Source organism: Neophocaena asiaeorientalis, unplaced genomic scaffold, assembly GCF_003031525.2.
Source record: "Neophocaena asiaeorientalis asiaeorientalis breed wild unplaced genomic scaffold, Neophocaena_asiaeorientalis_V1.1 scaffold32, whole genome shotgun sequence".
Classification (NCBI taxonomy): domain Eukaryota; kingdom Metazoa; phylum Chordata; class Mammalia; order Artiodactyla; family Phocoenidae; genus Neophocaena; species Neophocaena asiaeorientalis.
This window is the reverse complement of record NW_020185327.1, coordinates 1,539,428-1,558,955: the sequence shown is the minus strand read 5'-3', so window position 1 is coordinate 1,558,955 and position 19,528 is coordinate 1,539,428. Positions and strand designations below refer to the sequence as shown.

The 19,528-nt window shown below is 47.8% G+C and overlaps 1 protein-coding gene across 6 annotated transcripts in view; it reads right to left on the bottom strand.

Annotated features, from left to right (window-relative positions):
• Positions 1 to 13,551: 13,551 nt before the first annotated feature.
• Positions 13,552 to 19,528, bottom strand: part of CLASP1 (cytoplasmic linker associated protein 1) — a 270,131-nt gene continuing 264,154 nt past the window's right edge. For all 6 annotated transcript variants that reach the window (XM_024734467.1, XM_024734471.1, XM_024734468.1 and 3 more), the window contains one exon: positions 13,552 to 13,858. In XM_024734467.1, coding sequence (XP_024590235.1) covers positions 13,772 to 13,858 — 87 coding nt within the window. In that variant the 3' untranslated portion in view covers positions 13,552 to 13,771. The remainder of the gene's footprint in view (positions 13,859 to 19,528) is intronic.

Sequence of the window (19,528 nt, the reverse complement as noted above, 5' to 3'; positions counted from 1 at the left end):
AGTTGTCTCTGATTATCTTTTTAACACCTATAAGATCTTTGATGATGTTCCTTTTTTCATTCCTGATATTGATAATTTGTGCCTTTTCCTTTTTATCTCAATTAATCTTGCCAAAGGTTTATTGATTTTGAGGTGTTGTTAACTGTATTAGTCTTTCCAAATAGTCAGCTTTTGGCTTTATTGATCCTCCCTATTACATATTGGTCTTTATTTAATTGATTTCAGCATTATATTATTTTTTCTTCTACTTCGTGTTTATTTTGCTATTCTTTTTCTAACAACTTGAGACGAATGGTTAAGTGATACATTTTCAGCTTTTCCTTTTTTCTAACATATGCATCCAAGGCTAAAATTTTCCTCTGAGCTTGGCTTTAGCTGCATTTCCAAAATATCAAAATATTTGATATTTTCATTATCATTTAGTTCATATTTTTCTAATTTTTGCAATAATTTCTCTTCAACCATTGGGTTATTTAAAGTGTATTTTAAATATTGTGCTTGCATGGTATATCTTTTTCCTACCTGATTTTCAACTTACCTATATACTTATGTTTAGATGTGCCTCTTGGAAACAACATATACTTGTGGTTTTTTAAAATCCAGTCTAAAATTTTTGTCATTTCATCATCATATTCTGTCCATTTGTATTTAATGTAATTGGTAGGACATAGGCTTAAATCTAACATCTTACTATGTGCTTTCTATTTGTCCCTTCTGCTCTATTCTTTTTCTATTAGTTTTTGCCTTTTTTTTCCAATGGATTGTTTTCATTATACAATTTCCCCCTTTTAGTAGTTTGAAAGGTACACGTTGTTGTAAGTTTATTTTTAAGTTTTTCTTAGAGTTTCAAAATACATGCTTGACTTTTCAAAACCAAATGTTAATCAGTACTTCTATTTTCTTCTGTACAACACTTAAACCTCATTTGGATCCCTATTTATTTATGCACCATTGTTGTTATGAATTTTAATTCCATATACATTTTAAACCCCATGGGACTTTTTTTGGGGGGGTGGGCCATGCCACGTGGCTTCTGCGATCTTAGTTTCCCAACCAGGGATTGAACCTGTGCCCCCAGCAGTGGAAGCACAGAGTCCCAACCACTGGACTGCCAGGGAAGTCCCTGTGGGACATTATTGTTGTTTTTTCCACACAGAATCTTTTGGATTTGCCTTCGAAATTACCATTCCAATCAATCTGTATTCCTTTCTGTAACAACAACCTAATATTTGAGATAATTTCTTTCTGCCTGGAGAAATCCCTTTGACACTTTTTTAAAATGCAGGTCTGCTCACAAAGAATTTTATTGTTTTTTGTTTGTCTGAAATTTTATTTATTTCATTTACTGTCTGACAGGATGTTTTTGTTAGGTACAGAATTCCATTATCTTGTTTTCTATTGTTTCTGCTGAAAAGTCAGCTGACAGTCTCATCATTGCTTCTTTGAAAATAATCTTTGTTTTTCTGTAGCTGCTTTCAAGATTTTCTCTTTGTCTTGCTTTAATGAAGTTTTATTATGATGTACCTACATTTGCTTATTTTATTTGCCCGAAATGGTAGGATCAGGGCTAGAGTGAGGCAATGAGATGCTTAGGGCACAAAATTTAAGGATGTACTCAATATCAGGGTCATGCAAGTGTACCTTCAACCCAACCTTGCTTACTGGACTTCATTGGACTTTGTAATTTGCAGTTTGATGTCTTTAGTCTGAAAAATTCTCAGCCATTATTTTTCAACATATTCCTTCTGCTCAAATCTCTTTCTACTCCCCTCTAAGATTCTCATTACATGGATTTTTACATCTTTTATGGCTTCTTTGCTTCTTACTATTGCTTCTGTATCTTCCATTGTTTTATATTCCTGTGATTCATTCTTGATATTGTCTTCTGGTCTGCCTTCCAGTTCATTAATCATCTTTTAAGCTATGTCTAATCTTGTGTTATATTTACCTCTAGAGTTCTTAATTGCAGTTATTATGTTTTTCAATTCAAGAATTTTTTAAAATTCTACTATATTCTTTTTAAAAATATGATATTGATTTTTTATTAAGTTTCCAGTTCTCTGCAGAAATTCTCAATCTTGTCTTTTATCTCTCTGAACATGTTAAATAAGGTTATTTTAAAGTCTATGTTTGATATCTCAACTGTTGGAGCCCCTGTGGGTATTTATCCATTGTCTGTTGTTTCTGTTGGTCTTTGCCCATTCATGTGGCAGGTTACTATTTATTGTTATATTTGAAAAGTTGTATAAATATTTTTGTGGCCTAGATGATGTTATCTTCCTCCAGAGAAGTCTAATGTTTGTTTCTGCCAGGAACTTGGGGCATCTGCAGTTTGGATCATGTTACTTCTTTCTTTTTAAAAAAATTTTTATTTAATTTTTGGCTGTGTTGGGTCTTCGTTGCTGTGCACAGCTTTTTTTCTCTAGTTGTGGCAAGCGGGGGCTACTCTTCATTGCGGTGCACGAGGTTCTCACTGTGGTGGCTTCTCTTGTTGCGGAGCACGGGCTCTAGGTGTGCGGGCTTCAGTAGTTGTGGCACACGGGCTTAGTTGCTCCACGGCATGTGGGATCTTCCTGGACCAGGCCTCAAACCCGTGTCCCCTGCACTGGCAGGTGGACTCCTAACCACTGCACCACAGGGAAGCCCCGGGTCATGGTACTTCTGTCCACATCTCAGTTGCCTCGGCTTTCCCTTCTGAATTGGGAAACACTCCCAGGACACAAGGGGCCCTAAACACAAGGCTCGTCTCTCCAGATTTCCATCACTTCCTGCTAATTCCAGGTAATTTTTCACTACTTTATTAAATCTCTGATGTCTTTAATCAAATTCTCAAACTATTTTGTCCAGATTTTTTAGTTACCTTCTGCAGAAGGTAATACCAATTTGTCTGGTATACCATTATTTTTTTTTTTTTTTATAAATTTATTTATTTAATTTATTTATTTTTGGCTGTGTTGGGTCTTCGTTGCTTCACGCAGGCTTTCTCTAGTTGTGGCGAGCAGGGGCTACTCTTCGTTGCGATGCGTGGGCTTCTCATTGCGGTGGCTTCTTTCATTGCAGAGCATGGGCTCTAGGCATGCAGGCTTCAGTAGTTGCAGCACGCGGGCTCAGTAGTTGTGGTTCACAGGCTCTAGAGCACAGGCTCAGTAGTTGTGGCTCACGGGCTTAGTTGCTCCGCTGCATATGGGATCTTCCCGGACCAGGGCTTGAACCCATGTCCCCTACATTGGCAGGCAGATTCTCAACCACTGTGCCACCAGGGAAGCCCCTGGTATACCATTATTAGATAAGGGAATCCTTCTTATCTTTTCCTTTTCCACTTAACTTTGTGGGCATTACTCCACATCTTTAAGCATTTTTTTGGACATACACTTTTACATGACTGGATAGTATTTCGTCAAAAGGCTGAACCGTGAGCTTCCCTGGTGGCGCAGTGGTTGAGAGTCCGCCTGCCGATGCAGGAGACACGGGTTCGCGCCCTGGTCCGGGAAGATCCCGCATGCTGCAGAGCGGCTGGGCCCATGAGCCATGGCCGCTGAGCCTGCGCGTCCGGAGCCTGTGCTCCGCAACGGGAGAGGCCCGCGTACCGCAAAAAAGAAAAAAAAAAAGGCTGAACCGTAGTTCACTTAGTTGTTGTTTTGGCTTCAGCTGGACATTTGTCTGTCTCGCTATTGCTCAGGGTTCTCTGTTACAAGTGAGTGATGGAGTCCCCTCCAGTTAGTTTAAGCAGAAGGGGATTTCTTACGGAGAGCTACGACGTAGTGGACATTATCTTTGGGAGAGCCAGGGGACCAGGTTGGGTGCCACTCAGCCAGGAACAAGAGCAGACAGGGAAAATTCCTTCCCAGATAAAGGGATAAACCTTGGTGGTCCAGCCGGCAGTTGGTAGCTATGACACTGGGGAGAATCTAGAACGTGTACCTGGTTTGCCCCTCTCCCCACCGGTGTGTCCATCCTCAGTGAAAGCTGCTTCCCTCCTTGATGAGGCACATCTCCTTGGCAGAGCCCAGGGACACGTGGAACCCAGCACCAAGGGAGTTTGGCCCAGCAGTAGAGGAAGGCATGCTAGAAGGGAAAGGCGTGAAGCACACCAGTCCTTCTCAGACTCAGCATCTCTCCTCTCTGGGTGTGTCCCTCTTGGAGCATGTCTCACACAGAGTAGAAGGCACCTCAGACTTGACTGAAAAAGCAGGACCCTCTGTCATCCATAATAACTTGGACAACATCAGAACCATTTCTCCTTTTGGCTTTTATTAGGAGGTATAACCGGGCGGGAGAGGAGTGAGCTGAGGAGGGGGCCCAAGGGACTGTGAGAAACTGGTGCTAAGAAGGAGATCTTCCATGCTCACCCCTCCCCCATTACCCTGTGCAGAGAGGATATTCTTTAGGGTGAGGATGTCCGTATCCAGAGCCTCTGTTCAGACACAGGCCTGTTAGGACCATGGATGGTCCCATGTAGTATAGCATTCCTTGAATGGTGGTCTCTAGATGTATTCTCAAGGGTCTGCAAATTCTCTACAAGAATTTAAAATTGGGCGGTTTCCATCTCTATACTAATCCGAAGGATTAATAGACTCACCTCAATTCCCTTATTTTTAAAAGAATAATTAATTAATTAATTAATTAACGTATTGGGTTGCACCGGGTCTTAGCTGTGGCACGTGGACTCCTTCCTTGCGGCATGGCGGATCTACTTCTCTGACCAGGGATCGAGCCCGGGCCCCCTGCATTGGGAGTGCGGAGCCTTAACCACTGTGCCACCAGGGAAGTCCCCTTAGTCACCTTATAACTTAGTATGTTCACACATTTTTTTGTTTTAAAATTATGCAGTGTTTGATACTATGGGAGAAAACATATATAATATATAGGTTACTTACAAGCTATAAAAATAAGACACTTGTGAACCCACCACCCAAATTGTGATCTAAAACATCATCACCACGAGCTACCCTGTGCTATGGAAAATGCCCTGAGCAGGCAGAACAATGGAAGCCCCGTAAATCTAACTTATTTCATAAACGTAAGTGAAACAACTTAGCTGGTTTCTTATAAATGCCTCTGACAGTCATAAAAGAAATTTGTCCTCTTCCTAAAATGGTATAAGATAATCACTTTTAACCAGTTCCCTGCCGTCTGGAAACCCCCATTGTAATCGCCAATCACTGTAAAGGTTAAACGATTTCCCTATTTTCACTTTAGAAACCGTCCTGTAACACGAGCATATCAGTCTGGGGGTTGAAAGCTCCCAGTTTGTGAACTGTTCTTTCCTGCACGATAAACCCTGACTAAATATGATTTTACTGGTCTGGTTTCCACTGTCGCTGTTCTAGATTTTTGATGCCTCCCAAATCACACAATGGTCTCATAAGCTTGTTTCATATCCACTTACTTTATGGAATTTTATCACTGCCTATGTGTCTCTAAAAGATGTATGGTTATTTCGTTTTGGTTATTTTCACCTTAAAAAATTAAGACACTACGAATTCTTCTGCAACTTTCTGTTTTCCCTCAAAATGGTTTTCCTAACAGTGGTCACGTTGATAAACCCCACCTGTCGTTCAGTCATTTTCACTTCCGTATCGGATCCCATTATATGAATGGCCCACTAATTCTTTACCGACCCCCCTCCTGGGCCCCCTTGGGCTATGCCTTTTTAGGGCTTTAGGAACCCTGCCTGCCGGAGTCTTTGCTGGGCTCGTCCAGGGCTCTGCCCCACGAGGGGGCTGATGGGTTGTAAGGTATATGAGCCTTCAGTCTTATCGGAGAATGTCAAACTGCTTTCCACATTGGCCGTGCTACCTCGTAACGTTAGGGCTGACAGAAGCCAAGAGAGATCACAGTCGGCCCTCTGTCTCTGCAGGTTTCACATCCCTGGTCACAGAGGGTCGACTACACAGAAATGGGGACGACAACATGGGAACCCAGGGCCAGCTCTAAGGCCAAGTTCTCTCTCCCACTTAATTGGTCTAACTGACCACTGAATACAAAGTAATGGCTGATAAACAACAAGGTACCACTGTAGAGCACAGGGAACTATATTCAATATCCTGTGATAAACCACAATGGAAAAGAATATGAAAAAGAATATATCTATGTATAACGGAATCACTTTGCTGTACAGCAGAAATTAACACAACATTGTAAGTCAACTATACTTCAATTTAAAAAAAAAAACCTCAAAGTAATGGCTTTGCAATGCCAGGCAGTGTCCAGGGAGCCTTTCTTTTTAAGTGATTTACAAATATCCTATGAGGAAGGTACAGCTGCCGACTGGCATTCTGTCCATTCAGAGGAAGAAACTGAGGCAGGAAGAGGTTAGAGCCCAAGGTCAAATGAGAGCTGGGATTTGAACCCAGGTGGTATAGCAGTGGCGGCTGCATTCTTAGGTACCATGGCAGGGCTCCTCTAGATCATGGGGCACGCCACTGAGATCGCATCCTACTCGGGGAACTGCAAACCAGCCATTCACTCATTTATTCATTCGTTCATTTGGCACCAACCACGGGCCAGGCACATGAGCCGAATGCTATGAACACAGAGGGAAATGAGACAGGCCTGGTTCTTGCCCGCAGATCTAGGTAAATCAACCAAATAATTTCACAGATGGATATACAGTATGTGATGAGCGTTAGAAAGGAAAAGTGAAGGAACGGATTTAGATATTTCTCCAAAGAAGTAATGACCTGGCATTTAAGCTGAGACCTAGAACATCCACAGAAGTAAGCCAAGGGAAGTCCACGTATAGGTGTGTGTGTGTGCGTGAGTGTGTGTGTGTGCAGAGGGGTTGAGGGGAGGGGTCAGACAGCGGGAGCAGAGATACAAAGGCCCCTGAGGCAGGGAAGGTTACTGGGGCGCAGCGACACAGAATGGGGTGAAAGAGGAAGGCGGGGCCGGGAGGGAGGGGGCGGCCTTGTGCGCCATGATCAAGAGTTTGGAACCGTGTCCTCGTGTGTCTGCGTGAGTGTGTGAAGCCACTGCAGGTTTGAAAGCAAAGGGATGATAGAGCAGATGGGCATTTTTTTTTTTTTTTTTGCGGTACGGGGGCCTCTCACTGTTGTGGCCTCTCCCGTTGCGGAGCACAAGCTCCGGACGCGCAGGCTCAGCAGCCATGGCTCACGGGCCCAGCTGCTCCGCGGCATGTGGGATCCTCCCGGACCTGGGCACGAACCCGTGTCCCCTGCATCGGCAGGCGGACTCTCAACCACTACGCCACCAGGGAAGCCCGATGGGCGTATTTTTACAAAGCAGCTGTGAACTTTGAGGAGGGAGAATAGAAGTGGGAGGGTGAGGGTAGGAGAGGGTCTAATGAGGCCCTCGTGGGCGGCAGTGCAGGTGCGAGCGGTGGGGAGGGCTGAGCCAGGGGGCAGCCGTGGGTCGGGGAGGAGGGAGGGCTCAGGGGGGTCGGAGGTGGGATGCAGAGGACTCGGGCAGGAGTGGAGGGTGAGGGAAGAGGCCCGGCGTCAGCATCTGGGCGGGTGAGCTCCCATCTTCCATCCTGGAGAGTAGCGGGTCTGGGGGACCAGCTCACGCGTCGGTTGTGGAAAGACTCCAACTGAGCAGCCCTGAGACTCCCGCGTGGTGAAGTCGAGCAGGCCGGGGAGTGGGGTGGGGGTGTGTGTGTGTGAATCTGGAGCCCAGAGGAGATAAATAAAGGTGAACAGTACACAGCGGGTGTGGAGGATGCCCGGGGAGCAGCTGGAGGCCCGGGACGGGGTGGGGGTGGGGACGGTCAATAAGCAGGACAGGGGACTTCCCTTGCGGTCCAGTGGTTACGACTCTGTGTTTCCACTGCTGGGGGCACAGGTTCCAGCCCTGGTCGGGGAACTGGATCCCGCGTGCCAAGCGGCGTGGCCGAAAATTAAAATAAGCCGGACGTTGGGACGGCCCCCTTCTCTCCCGCCTCCTGCAACCTGCTCATCTCTCGTGGACGGAAGAGCACCCGTGAGCTCTCAGGGCGTGTGCTGATCTCTCCCACCGGGAAGGACCAGGGTCTTCAGGGGACAGACACTCATTCTCTCCATCGTTTGTCCAAACATTTATTGAGCGTCGCCTGTGTCAGAAATTGGGGTAGTCATCATAATGGTAATAATATAAGAATTCCAAGAGCTGATATTTGTTGAGGGTCGAAGGACTGTACGCTGATCCTTATGTGCTCCCACAACCCCTCCCAGGTCCCCACCCCTGGGCTTCTAGAGGAAGAAGCCAAGGTCATTCTAAGCTGGAGTCATTCGGCTAAAGTCATAGACCCTGAAACAGAGTGGGATTCAGGACCCAGACATCCTGCACCCAACTGAGCCCTTCCCCCCTTGCCAGGCCTGGGGAGCAGGACCCCAGAGGGGTCCCAGAAATGTTGCCATGCGTGTAATGTCAAACAGCTCAGCAGGCCTGTGACCAGGGACCACCCGAACTTGCTAACATGAGTCGGGTGGATAGGATACAAAACAGAAGCTCAGAGAAGGGACAGAGACACAAGGCGAAACTCCGGTTCAGGCTAGAGCTGGACTTCCTGGGTGTGAATCTCCCCTATGACTCTTGTTAGCTCTGTGGCCCTAGGCAAGTTGCTCAGCCTCTCTGTGCCTCTACTTCCCATCTGCCAAAGGGGAATAATCGTAGCACCTACCTCTCAGGGTGGTTACGAGGCTTCAATCAGATAACTCCGCAAAGCCTTCCAAGCTCTCCCAAGCAGAGGGGCCTGGCGGCCGCGGAGGCAACAGCCTGAACCCGTTGCTGGGGAAGGTGGGATCCCGGAGCTGCGGGGAATCTGCCCGAAACGCTGCCCCGGAGCCCCACCTAATCAACCTCCGGGGCCTCAGCGGGGGCAGCAGGCCCTGCGTCTGTGGAGAGCACTGTTGTGGAAGTATTGTAATGTTTTAAAAATACATAATCTGGGATTAGATGCCGATTCACATGACCTTTCTACGTTTTCGCCTGGAGCCACTGAAGCAGGAGTGAATAAATACCGGAGATGGAGAGGCCCAGCCCTGAGCAGGGAGCTTTATGCCCCGAGGGGCCGTATGTCCCCTTTGCCCGAGACGCTCGGCTTTCCCTCTGCTCACGGCACCCCGTTTCCCTTTCAGAAGTCCTAGTCTGGATGCTAAACTGGAAACGGCAGGGATGGTCTGGCTGAGGTTCCCGAAGCCCAGCGCTGTTTACTGTAGCAGCTTGCCTCAAGGAGCATCCCGAAGCTGAGGACCAAACCGCCTGTCGTACTTTACGTGGAATGTTCTACAATGGTTCTCCAACGGCGCCCGCAGCCTGTCAGCATCTGAAGCACCCGGGAACTGGTTAGAAATGCCCATCCCCACGCCCCACCCCAGCCCTGCAGAATCAGCAACACCAGGGTGAGACTCCGCCTTCCGCTTCACCAGCTCCCCAGGGGATTCTGAGGTGCCCCCCGGAAAGTCAGGAAAGCTGTGTGAAGCGTGGGGAACAGCCTGGGGTCTGGCCCCGAGTCCCTTCATCCCCATCTAGCTGGTGCTCTGCCCGGCTCTCAACTTCCCCACCTGGAAAGGCGACAGGAGGGCAAGTTCCTCACCTGCATCTCAGGATTGGTATGAAAATCAGAAAGCTGCCACAGGGCTTTCCTGGTGGCGCAGTGGTTAAGAATCCGCCTGCCAATGCAGGGAACAGGCGTTCGAGCCCTGGTCCAGGAAGATCCCACATGCCGCGGAGCAAGTAAGCCCGTGCGCCACAACTACTGAGCCTGCGCTCTAGAGCCCATGCGCCACAACTACTGAGCCTGCGCTCTAGAGCCCGTGCTCCACAACAAGAGAAGCCACCGCAATGAGAAGCTCGCGCACCGCAGCAAAGAGTAGCCCCCACTAAAAAAAAAAAACTGCCACGGATGAGAGTACTTCAGAAGTCTAAGTGCGTCGCCCATGACGTTATTTAAGGCTGCCTGTCAGCCGCTGTCCCCACCCCCACCCCCTCCACTCATGACCCAAGAACGTCAAGAGCATTGGTCCATAGGCAGTTTTCACCTTGGAACCCCTGGACCTCTGCAGCGAGTCCTGCAACCTTTACAACTGAGTGCAAAACTGTGAGTGGAAAGGGGCACCTTCCGGAGAGAAGACCGTTCAGATCCCCCCCGAGTCAAGCTCCGCTGCTTGTGGTGGACATCTCCCCCTCCCCGCAACACACACACAGCCATCAGCAGGGGCTTCCTGGCCGCCCTGGGATAAGAAGGATGGTGGCGGCAGGGGTTAGAGACCCCAATACAGAGAGTGCACCGCCAACCCCGCCTGAGCGCAGCACATCCACGGGGGCTTCCGCATCTGCTCCGTAGTAACGGGCGGACGGTGCGCCAGGCCTGGAGGTGGGGTGGGGTGGTGACAGCCTCGCACTTGTGTGTTGCCCTCACCCACAGGAGGAGGCAAGGCCGCGGCCTCACCTACATCACCCGCGGCCCCTCCCAGCACCTCCACAAGGTCCGTCTCACTCCGGTGGTTTATCCGTGAGAACACTGGCCCGAGGGGGTGAGGGGGGAAGCCGGGATTTGAACCCAGCCTCTGTGATCACGCCGACCTCACGTGTCAAACGGACTGGAGGCGGTGGGCCATGGGGGAAAGGGGCTCAAGGTCACCAGTCAGGGATACTGAGATGCCTCATGGAACGCGATGTAAGAGTCAAAATCGTTCCGAAAGCAAAAGTAAGGCTCCAAAGAGACGGACCAGCACCCCTGGGGGCCGTGCACGGGTTCCTTGCAGACCAGCCCCACGGCTCCGCCCTTCCCCTTCCCCCAAGTTCCATCCTGACACCCGCCTGATCCCGGCCCTGGGCCCTGGGCCCCGGGCCCCCTGCAGTACGACCTGCTGACCTCACGAGCTCCTCCATGTAGCCCCTCGATCCTTCAGAAATGTGGCCTCGTTCTGACGTCAGAGAGACGGGATATGCTACCTACAAGCACTGTGACCAAAAAAAAAAAAAAAAAAAAAAAAAAAAAAAAAAACACAAAAAACCACTCGGACGTCAGAAACTGAATTAAGTCTCATTTATTCTAGAGCAAACTCAAAAGGATTTTTTTTTCTTGTTTTCTTTTTTAGCAAATCCTAGCACATTATTAACAACAACAAAAAATCTGTACATTTGCCATGATACACTTGAAAGTGAAACAAATAAGATATAAATACAGATATGGATGTAACATGAAAAAGCCCCAAAAAAACCAAAAACCAAAACCAAAAACCCAACCTGGGGGCGTGGGGACCATGCGTGTGAACAGTGCCGACAAAACTATTTTGGTGGCTGATATTTTTCAGAGCATTTTCATCATCTCCAAATATCACGGTTAGCAAAGTCCTGGTGGGATTCTACAGAGTTCTTATTTGCTGTTCTTTAACGTGTAATATTATGCTTGATAAATTAAGGGCGGTAGGGCAAGAAAAAGATTCAGGAGACAGGTCAGGTGCAGCTGCATGACTGAGAAGCTAGTGGGGCCGTGGCGGGCGGCCCGTGGCTGCAGTGGCTCCAGGAAGGCCGTGCGCCTCCCCCCGGGGCCTCAGCAGCGGGATGGGAAGCGGGAGCCCGGCGATCTGGCCCCGGCGGTGGCGTTGGGGCTCTTCGGGGCCCTGGACAGTCAGGTCTCGGGTGCTCTGCTCGCCTGTGTTCTACCGTTTCATCCAAACAGGACGCCTGCAGGGAGGCGGCGAGGCAGGGCAGCTGCAGCTGTCGGTTGGGAGTGGGCGGGCCCCGCTGGGTCAGGACATCAAGGTTGGGCAAGTGACGTTCAAGGCTAGCCCTTTGTGAGCGCCAGGAGGACGCGCGTGGCCACATCCAAGGTCCTTCCCGACTGCGGGCGGGGCCGCGGCCACCTGGGCGTCCACGAGCTGAAGGAGAGAGGCCTTTCCACACGCGCTCGCCAGGAAGGACTCGGAAATAACCCGGCGGAACACAGGTGCTGCTTCAGAGGAGTCATCAGATGCTCATGATGGTAGAGGGCAAGAAAGCGACCCCGCAAATGACGTAAGAACAAACAGTAATGGCTGTTCTGAGCCGAAAAGAAGCCAATAACGTTCGACCACGTAAAGCGCGCCCCTGACGTTCCCTCAACGGCAGCAGCGGGGTCCCTCCCGCACGTGCAGGATACCCGCTACGTGCACGAACGCACAAAGCACACGCACGCAGATGCACGCACAAAGCGCACGCACGCAGCATGCACGCGCACGCACGCAGCATGCACGCGCACGCAGTGAAGGCGCCCCGGCCTCTGCTCCTGGACCTCCGTCTTCAGTGCCTATTTCCGCATAAGTATCTGAAGTCGATTCTGCATGAAAACAAGCTACATTCGGGGCTGTGCAGCTCTGGGGTGAGAGCCACACAGCCCGGCAGCTGCAGGGACTGGACGCCAGAGCAGCAAACACCTCATTAACAATATGGAAAAGTCAGTTCCGTTTACAGGGGCTACGGTGGAATCTAAGAGACGACAGACGCCTTCCTGACCGCATTAAGAACTTCCATTTGGCTTGAAGCCTTTTACTCCAAACTTTGTTAACCAGGGTCCTGATCCGCAGTTGCTTTCACTGAAGCAGTGCAACCCTCAAGAAGAAATTTTAAAGGGGTAAGTTTCTCACTGAAGAATTTGATTCTAAAACTGTGTTTCCAATCCTGTTTTTCTGCGATCCGCCACACACGACAATTAATTTTTCTTTAAAACCATGATTCTCTCAGCAGAGGATCAAGGAAGTACTTCAGTCCATAAAATTACAAAAAAAAAAAAAAATCCTGATACCTGGTCTCTCTAGATTTTTCTTTGATCTCAACCCCAAATTAAACAGAGAATTCAAAACTGAGATGGTGGAGCTGCCATTTACCAGACTAACCGAGAACATCTTAGAATCGAGCCGCTCGGGCGCGGGTTGGGGAAGGGAAGCGAGGGGGCCCTAAATCTGCACCACCAGGGGCCAGGGTCACAGGGGAAGCGCTGTTAAATAGTGTTTCCCAGGATCTCGGCAGTAAAACGAGCAGCTTCTCCGGTATCTTCGACGCTGCACGAAGGGCCATTTCAAGCACACGCTAACCAAGGCTGTCGATTTACCTTGATTTTTGTGTTTGGATTTCATCTCTAAGAAGCCCCTCAAGTGGCAGCTGTGGGGCAGGGGCGGCATCGGTGGGGTTGCTCAGAGGGGCAGGAGCCCGTCCTGGAAGGAGACCGCGCAGGGCGTCAGCCTCCGGTCCGGAGACGGTGAGCACGATTACTACATGTTCGTTAAAAGACCATCTTCAGGCTTTTCTCCCACTTCTTGCCAAGACTTGATTCATATTCTTAGTAGGTCTCAAAACACAACTTACAACGTACAAACCCTTTCATGGTGTCAGTTGTGGAAGGCGTGGGCCCCACACAGGCCACATCCAAAACCAAGGAGGCCGAGATGAAAGAGAAACACAACTTAACCCAACCTCCTCCAATCTTATTAACTGAAGAGAAAATGCTACTTTCTACCAGGTATCGGCTAGAGAGCTCTGATTTTTAAAAACTGCACCCCACACACACGGTTTTACGACCTCAGCAGGCTGGACAAGACGGTTTAAGTATGGCTCTTCTTTTCTTACTCCTTTTGTTTTGTTTTGTAGGAAGATGCAATGCAGGCCTTGCTTCCTTTACATTCAATACCAGTATGATTCTACACAAAAGCTGGAAGGGATCAAAATACTGATTGTAATAAATATTTGCGGGCCTCCTGGTACTGACTGGGCAGCCGATGGGGGGGAGGGGGAGTTCTCTGAGAGGCACCACCGATTGCTTCCAGGGCTACACGGGGACTCTGGCGCCGCATTAGCTATGCGTGGAGACGTCGGATGAGGAGCTGCTGTTGCTGTTCGTGGTCTGCGCCCTCTTTATGTATAAGTTGAGCAGCTTCATCTGCAAGGAGAAGATACAAACGGGTGAGCAGGAGGAAAAAATCAGAGAGCAGGAAAGAAAACCCAGGTGACAACAAAACAGCACGTCCGGGCTTCCCTGGTGGCGCAGTGGTTGCGAGTCCGCCTGCCGATGCAGGGGACACGGGTTCGTGCCCCGGTCCGGGAAGATCCCACGTGCCGCGGAGCAGCTGGGCCCGTGAGCCATGGCCGCTGAGCCTGCGCGTCCGGAGCCTGTGCTCCGCAACGGGAGAGGCCACAGCAGTGAGAGGCCCGCGTACCGCAAAAAAAAAAAAAAAAACAAAAAAACAAAAAACAGCACCTCCCTTAGTAGAGAAATTCACTGCACAGACATTTACTGAGTGCCCACCACTGGTCCAGGCCATCTGCCCGGGGCCGGGGCCACCGCGATTGGGAGGTCAGACTAGAGGAGGGAGCGTGAGGGGTTATCACGAAAAGAGGGAAACATGTTACCACGAGGTGGGCCTCAGGGCTGCAGATCCACACACTTCAGGGGCAAGGCAGCCACTGGCTCCACCCAACCCAGCGGGAAGAGAGGGTGCAAGCCACACTCCATCGGCATGAAGAAGCAAGCCAAGGTCAGAGGTCACGTTTTCTAACCCTCACATGTGTGCAGAAGCTGCTGCTTCCCCGTTGCACACCTCCCGAGGCGCATGGAATCCGAGGCCGCCACCATGTGCCCCATGGCCTTCCCGCACCCCGGGCCCCAGCCCCGCCCACTGTGGCTCGGCACAGGCCACCTCCTGCTGCCGGGAGCAGTGGGCTGGATCTTTCCAGCAAGACTCAACCTCCCTGAGGCCAGACGCTGCGTCACTAAACAACGTGCCCTCAGTCAGGCACAGTGCTTGACGGCGAAAGGGCTTCCAAGCCTGACATCTCATTTAGTTCTAACTCAAGCTCCTTGGACTCTCAAAATACCTAAAGCACCATGTGACACGGTGGGTTCTTAAATATTTGCTGAATGCCGCTAACTTCATATGTTTATAGTGTGCTAGATCATATTAAAAATTAAAAGAAACAGGTATTTGTAGAAGCGGAGTGCCCATAAGAATCTATGCAACACAACTGGTAAGACGAAGGGAATATTTAGTATCCACAGCTCTTCCACAGCTCTTCAGCTGCTGTCTCTGAACAGGCTGTGAGGCCAAGTGTAAGGCTGCCTAGGGAGGAGCGGCTGGTCCCCGGGGAACCCACGAAGACACACTCCAAGTGGAGCGTGTGGCACAGGAGAAAGCGGGGCCCTCGGATGATGGGTGGGAACAGGACCAGCAACCAGCAGAGCTCCCGCGAGGCAGTGTCTCCCTGACCCCCAGCAAGGCGCGCTCAGTCACATGGCTGTGGAGCCTGGGACGTGCAGCTGGCGGGAGGGCTCTGCCCGAGCGTCTTCACGCAGCAGCCCACCGGGGGTGCCCCCCCAGATCAGGACCTGTAACGCCTCTTACTCTTTTCAGCTGCAGGGAGTGTGTCGGGAATTTACGCTACATATCCCAGTCTGTTTTCACCCCACACCTTTCAAAATCTGAAACCTTTCAATAGAACAGTCAGTGTGGTGATCAAAGTGCCATCATTGGACCTCCCTGGTGGCGCAGTGGTTAAGAATCCGCCTGCCAATGCAGGGGCACAGGTTCAGTCCCTGGCCCGGGAAGATCCCACATGCCGTGGAGCAACTGAGCCCATGCACCACAACTACTGAAGCCCACGCGCCTAGAGCCCACGCTCTGCAACGAGAAGCCACCACAATGACAAGCCCGTGTGCAACAACGAAGACCCAATGCAGCCAAAACTAAAATTTATTAAAAAGAAAAACAAAACCCAAAGTGCCATCATTTTACACAAAGTTCCTAATGCTCTAAGGCTCAGGAGGATATGACCAGGGCCAACCAGGTGCAAGGGAAGCCGTGGTACGTTCAACAAAGCACTGGCCTGAGGCTCAACAGGTCCAGCAGAATTCTAGAACCAACTCCAACACTAACTAGTTCTGCGACCTCAGGCAAACATTTCTTGAGCCTCAACTTTCCCATCTGCAAAATGCAGAGCAGTGACACTTGCAAGGTGCTTCCTGCAGCTCCCTGCTCGGAGAACGTGTCCTCTGAGCACCCCACTCCTACTCCTACCTGAGCTGTTCACACTGTTCCTCCCTGCAGTCCACTCCTTCCCTCCCTGTGCAGCTCCCCAATCCTGCCAAGCCCAGCCCAATCTGGTCCCACTTCCTCCAGGCCCCTGACCCAGCAATCAGAGCCCATCCCACCGTGTCCACTGGTCACTCCTGGGCAGCTGTACAAGTTTCCTCATGTGTCAGTCCTGTCAGGGCAGGACGAGTTCTTGCTCTTCCCATGTGCCTTAGCATAGTGTGCTGAAGACAGCAGGTTCCTAACATGTACTTGTTGAATCAGAGGTTTTTTTTTTTTTTAATATATCTTATTGGAGTATAATTGCTTTATAATGCTATGTTAGTTTCTGCTGTACACCAAACTGAATCAGCCATATGCATACGTATGTCCCCATATCTCCTCCCTCCTGAGCCTCCCTCCCACCCTCCCCAATCCCACCCCTCTAGGTCATTGCAAAGCACTGAGCTGATCTCCCTGTGCTATGCTGCTGCTTCCCACTAGAGCTTTTAAAGAAGAAAAAAGTGATCTAGAAAGCAGGATAGTTATATTTCTATGAAAGCCTGGTTAAAAATGAGCTGCTAAACATTGCTAATAGTTATTTACAACACAGAACCCCTATTGTATCTACCTAGTCAAGTCTAGAACATAATTGCAAGTACAAGGAAAAGATGACGGTAATAGAGTGAACAATGTGTATATGTCCAACGGTTTACAAGCTTTACACTGATTATCACATTTGGGCCTCAAAACAAGGTAGGCAGAACAGCTTCTCCTATTTTACAAATGAAAAGGCCAGGGTTCAGAAAGCTTGCTCAATGAGCTGGTATAAATTCAAATTAGAGGATTGGAACTTTAGGATCTCAAATGTAATCCACAAAGAAAACAGGTATAGAATATACACAAAAGGAAATGAGAAGGGAATTAAAACGTTTCAGTACAAAAAGCAAACAAACACAAAAGAGTAGTGTAGAAAATGAGGGACAAAAAAGCTATAAGGCACATAGAAAACAAATACCACGACGACAGAAATCTCTTCCTTATCAGTAATTGCTTTAAATGTGAATGAGTTAAATTCTCCAATCAAAAGACAAAGATTGGCAAAATGGATAAAAAGAAAACCATGATTCAACTATATGTTGTCTACTAGAGACTCACTTTCGATCCAAAGACACAAATAGGTTGAAAGTGAAAGAATGGAAAAGGATATTCCATGCAAACAGTAACCAAGAGTATGGGGTAGCTACACTAATGTCAGACAAAATAGAGTTTAAATCAAAAAAGGTTACAAGAAACAGATGGACATTACATATTAATAAAAGAGCAATACAGCAAGAAAATTTAATATTTATAATTACACATCTAAGAACATGCCATCAAAATATATGAAGCAAGAACTGACAGCATGGAAGGGAGAAATAGTTTTATAGTAATAGTTGGGAGACTTCAATATTCCACTCTAGAGGACTTGAACAACACAATAAATCAACTAGATCTAAAAGACATATGCAAAACATTCTACACAAGAATACACATTCTTCTCAAGTGCACATGAGACCTTCCCAAGATAGACCATATGTTAGGCCACAGATTAAGCCTCGATACATTTTAAAAGATAAATATGATACAAAGCACCTTTTCTGACCAAAATAGATGAACTCAGAAATCAGAAAGAAAACTGAAAAATTCACAAATGTGTGGAAATTGAACAGCACACTCTTAAACAACCATTGGCTTAAAGAAGAAATCACAAAGGAAATAGGAAAATACCTTGAGACAGATGAAAACAACATACCAAAACTTGTGGGATGCAGCAAAAGCAGTGTAAAGAGAGAAATTCATAGCTATATAAAAAAGAAGGAAGATTTGTATCAACAACCTAACTTTATATATCTTAAGGAACTAGAAAAAGAATAATAAATTAAACCCCAAGCTAGCAGAAAGAAGATAACAAAGATTAGAGCAGAGATAAATGAAACAAAAAATAGAGGTAACAAAACCAAAACTTGGTTCTTTGAAAAAGAATCAACAAAATTGACAAAGCTTTAGCTAAGTTAACTAACAAAAAAAGAGAGAAGACTCAAATTGTTAAAATCAGAAACAAACGTGGGGACATTATGACTGATTCTACAGAAATCAAAAAGATCATGAGAATACTATTAGTAACTGTACACCAACAAATTAGGTAACTTAGATGAAATGGACAAACTCCTAGAAACACAAAACCTATCAAGAAGAAAAGAGAAACCTGAACAGACCCATAACTAGTAAAGAGATTGAATCAGTAATCAAAAATCTGACAAAGAAAAGCCCCTGACCAGGTGGCTTCATTGGTGAATTCTACCAACATTTAGAGAACTAACACAATCCTTCTCAATTTTTTCTAGAAAACTGAAGAGGAAGGAACACTTCTGAATTCATGCTATGAGGTCAGCATTCTCCTGATATCAAAGCCAGTTGAAGACATAACAAGAAAACTACAGATCCATAGCCCTTATGAACACTGATGCAAAAAATCCTCAAGAAAAGACTGGCAAACCAGATTCAACAGCACATTAAGAGGCTTTAATACCATGACCAAGTGGGATTTATTCCTGAAATGCAAGGATGGTTCAACATACAAAAATTGATAAATATAATACACCACAGTAACAGAATGAAGGAAAAAACAAAAACAAACAAACAAAAAAAACCCCAGGGACTTCCCTGGTGGCGCAGTGGTTAAGAATCCGCCTGCCAATGCAGGGGACATGGGTTCGAGCCCTGGTCCGGGAAGATCCCACATGCCTCGGAGCAACTAAGCCCATGCACCATCACTATTGAGCCTGTGCTCTAGAGCTTGCGAGCCACAACTACTGGGCCTGTGTGTCACGACTGCTGAAGCCCGCGTGCCTAGAGCCCGTGCTCCACAACGAGAAGCCACCACAATGAGAAGCCCGTGCACCACAATGAAGAGTAGCCCCCACTCGCTGCAACTAGAGAAAAGCCCGCACGCAGCAACGAAGACCCAACATAACCAAAAATAAATAAATAAAAATTTAAAAACAAACAAACAAAAACCAAAGGATCATCTCAATTGATACAGAAAAAGTATTTGGCAAAATTCAGTATCTTTTCATGATAAAAATACCAAATAAACTAGGAATAGAAGAAAAGTATAGGCATACTTTGTTTTATTGTCCTCCACTTTAATATACTTCACAGATACTGTGTTTTTTCCCCCAAATTGAAGGTCTGTGAACACCCTGCATCAATCAAGTCCATGAGTGCCATTTTCCAACAGCATGGCTCCTTTCATGTCACCATCCCATTTTGGTAATTCTCACAATTATTTCAGACTTTTTCATTACTATTATACTTCTTATGGTGATTTGTGGTCAGTGTTCTTTTATGTTAGGACTATAGTTGTTTGGGGTGGCACGAACCACGCCCATATGTAAAGACAGCAAATGTCATCCACAGATGTGTGTGTTCTGACTGCGCGAGAGACCCACCATTCCCGGGTCTCTCTCCCTGTGCTCGCACCTCCCTAGTCCCTGAGACAC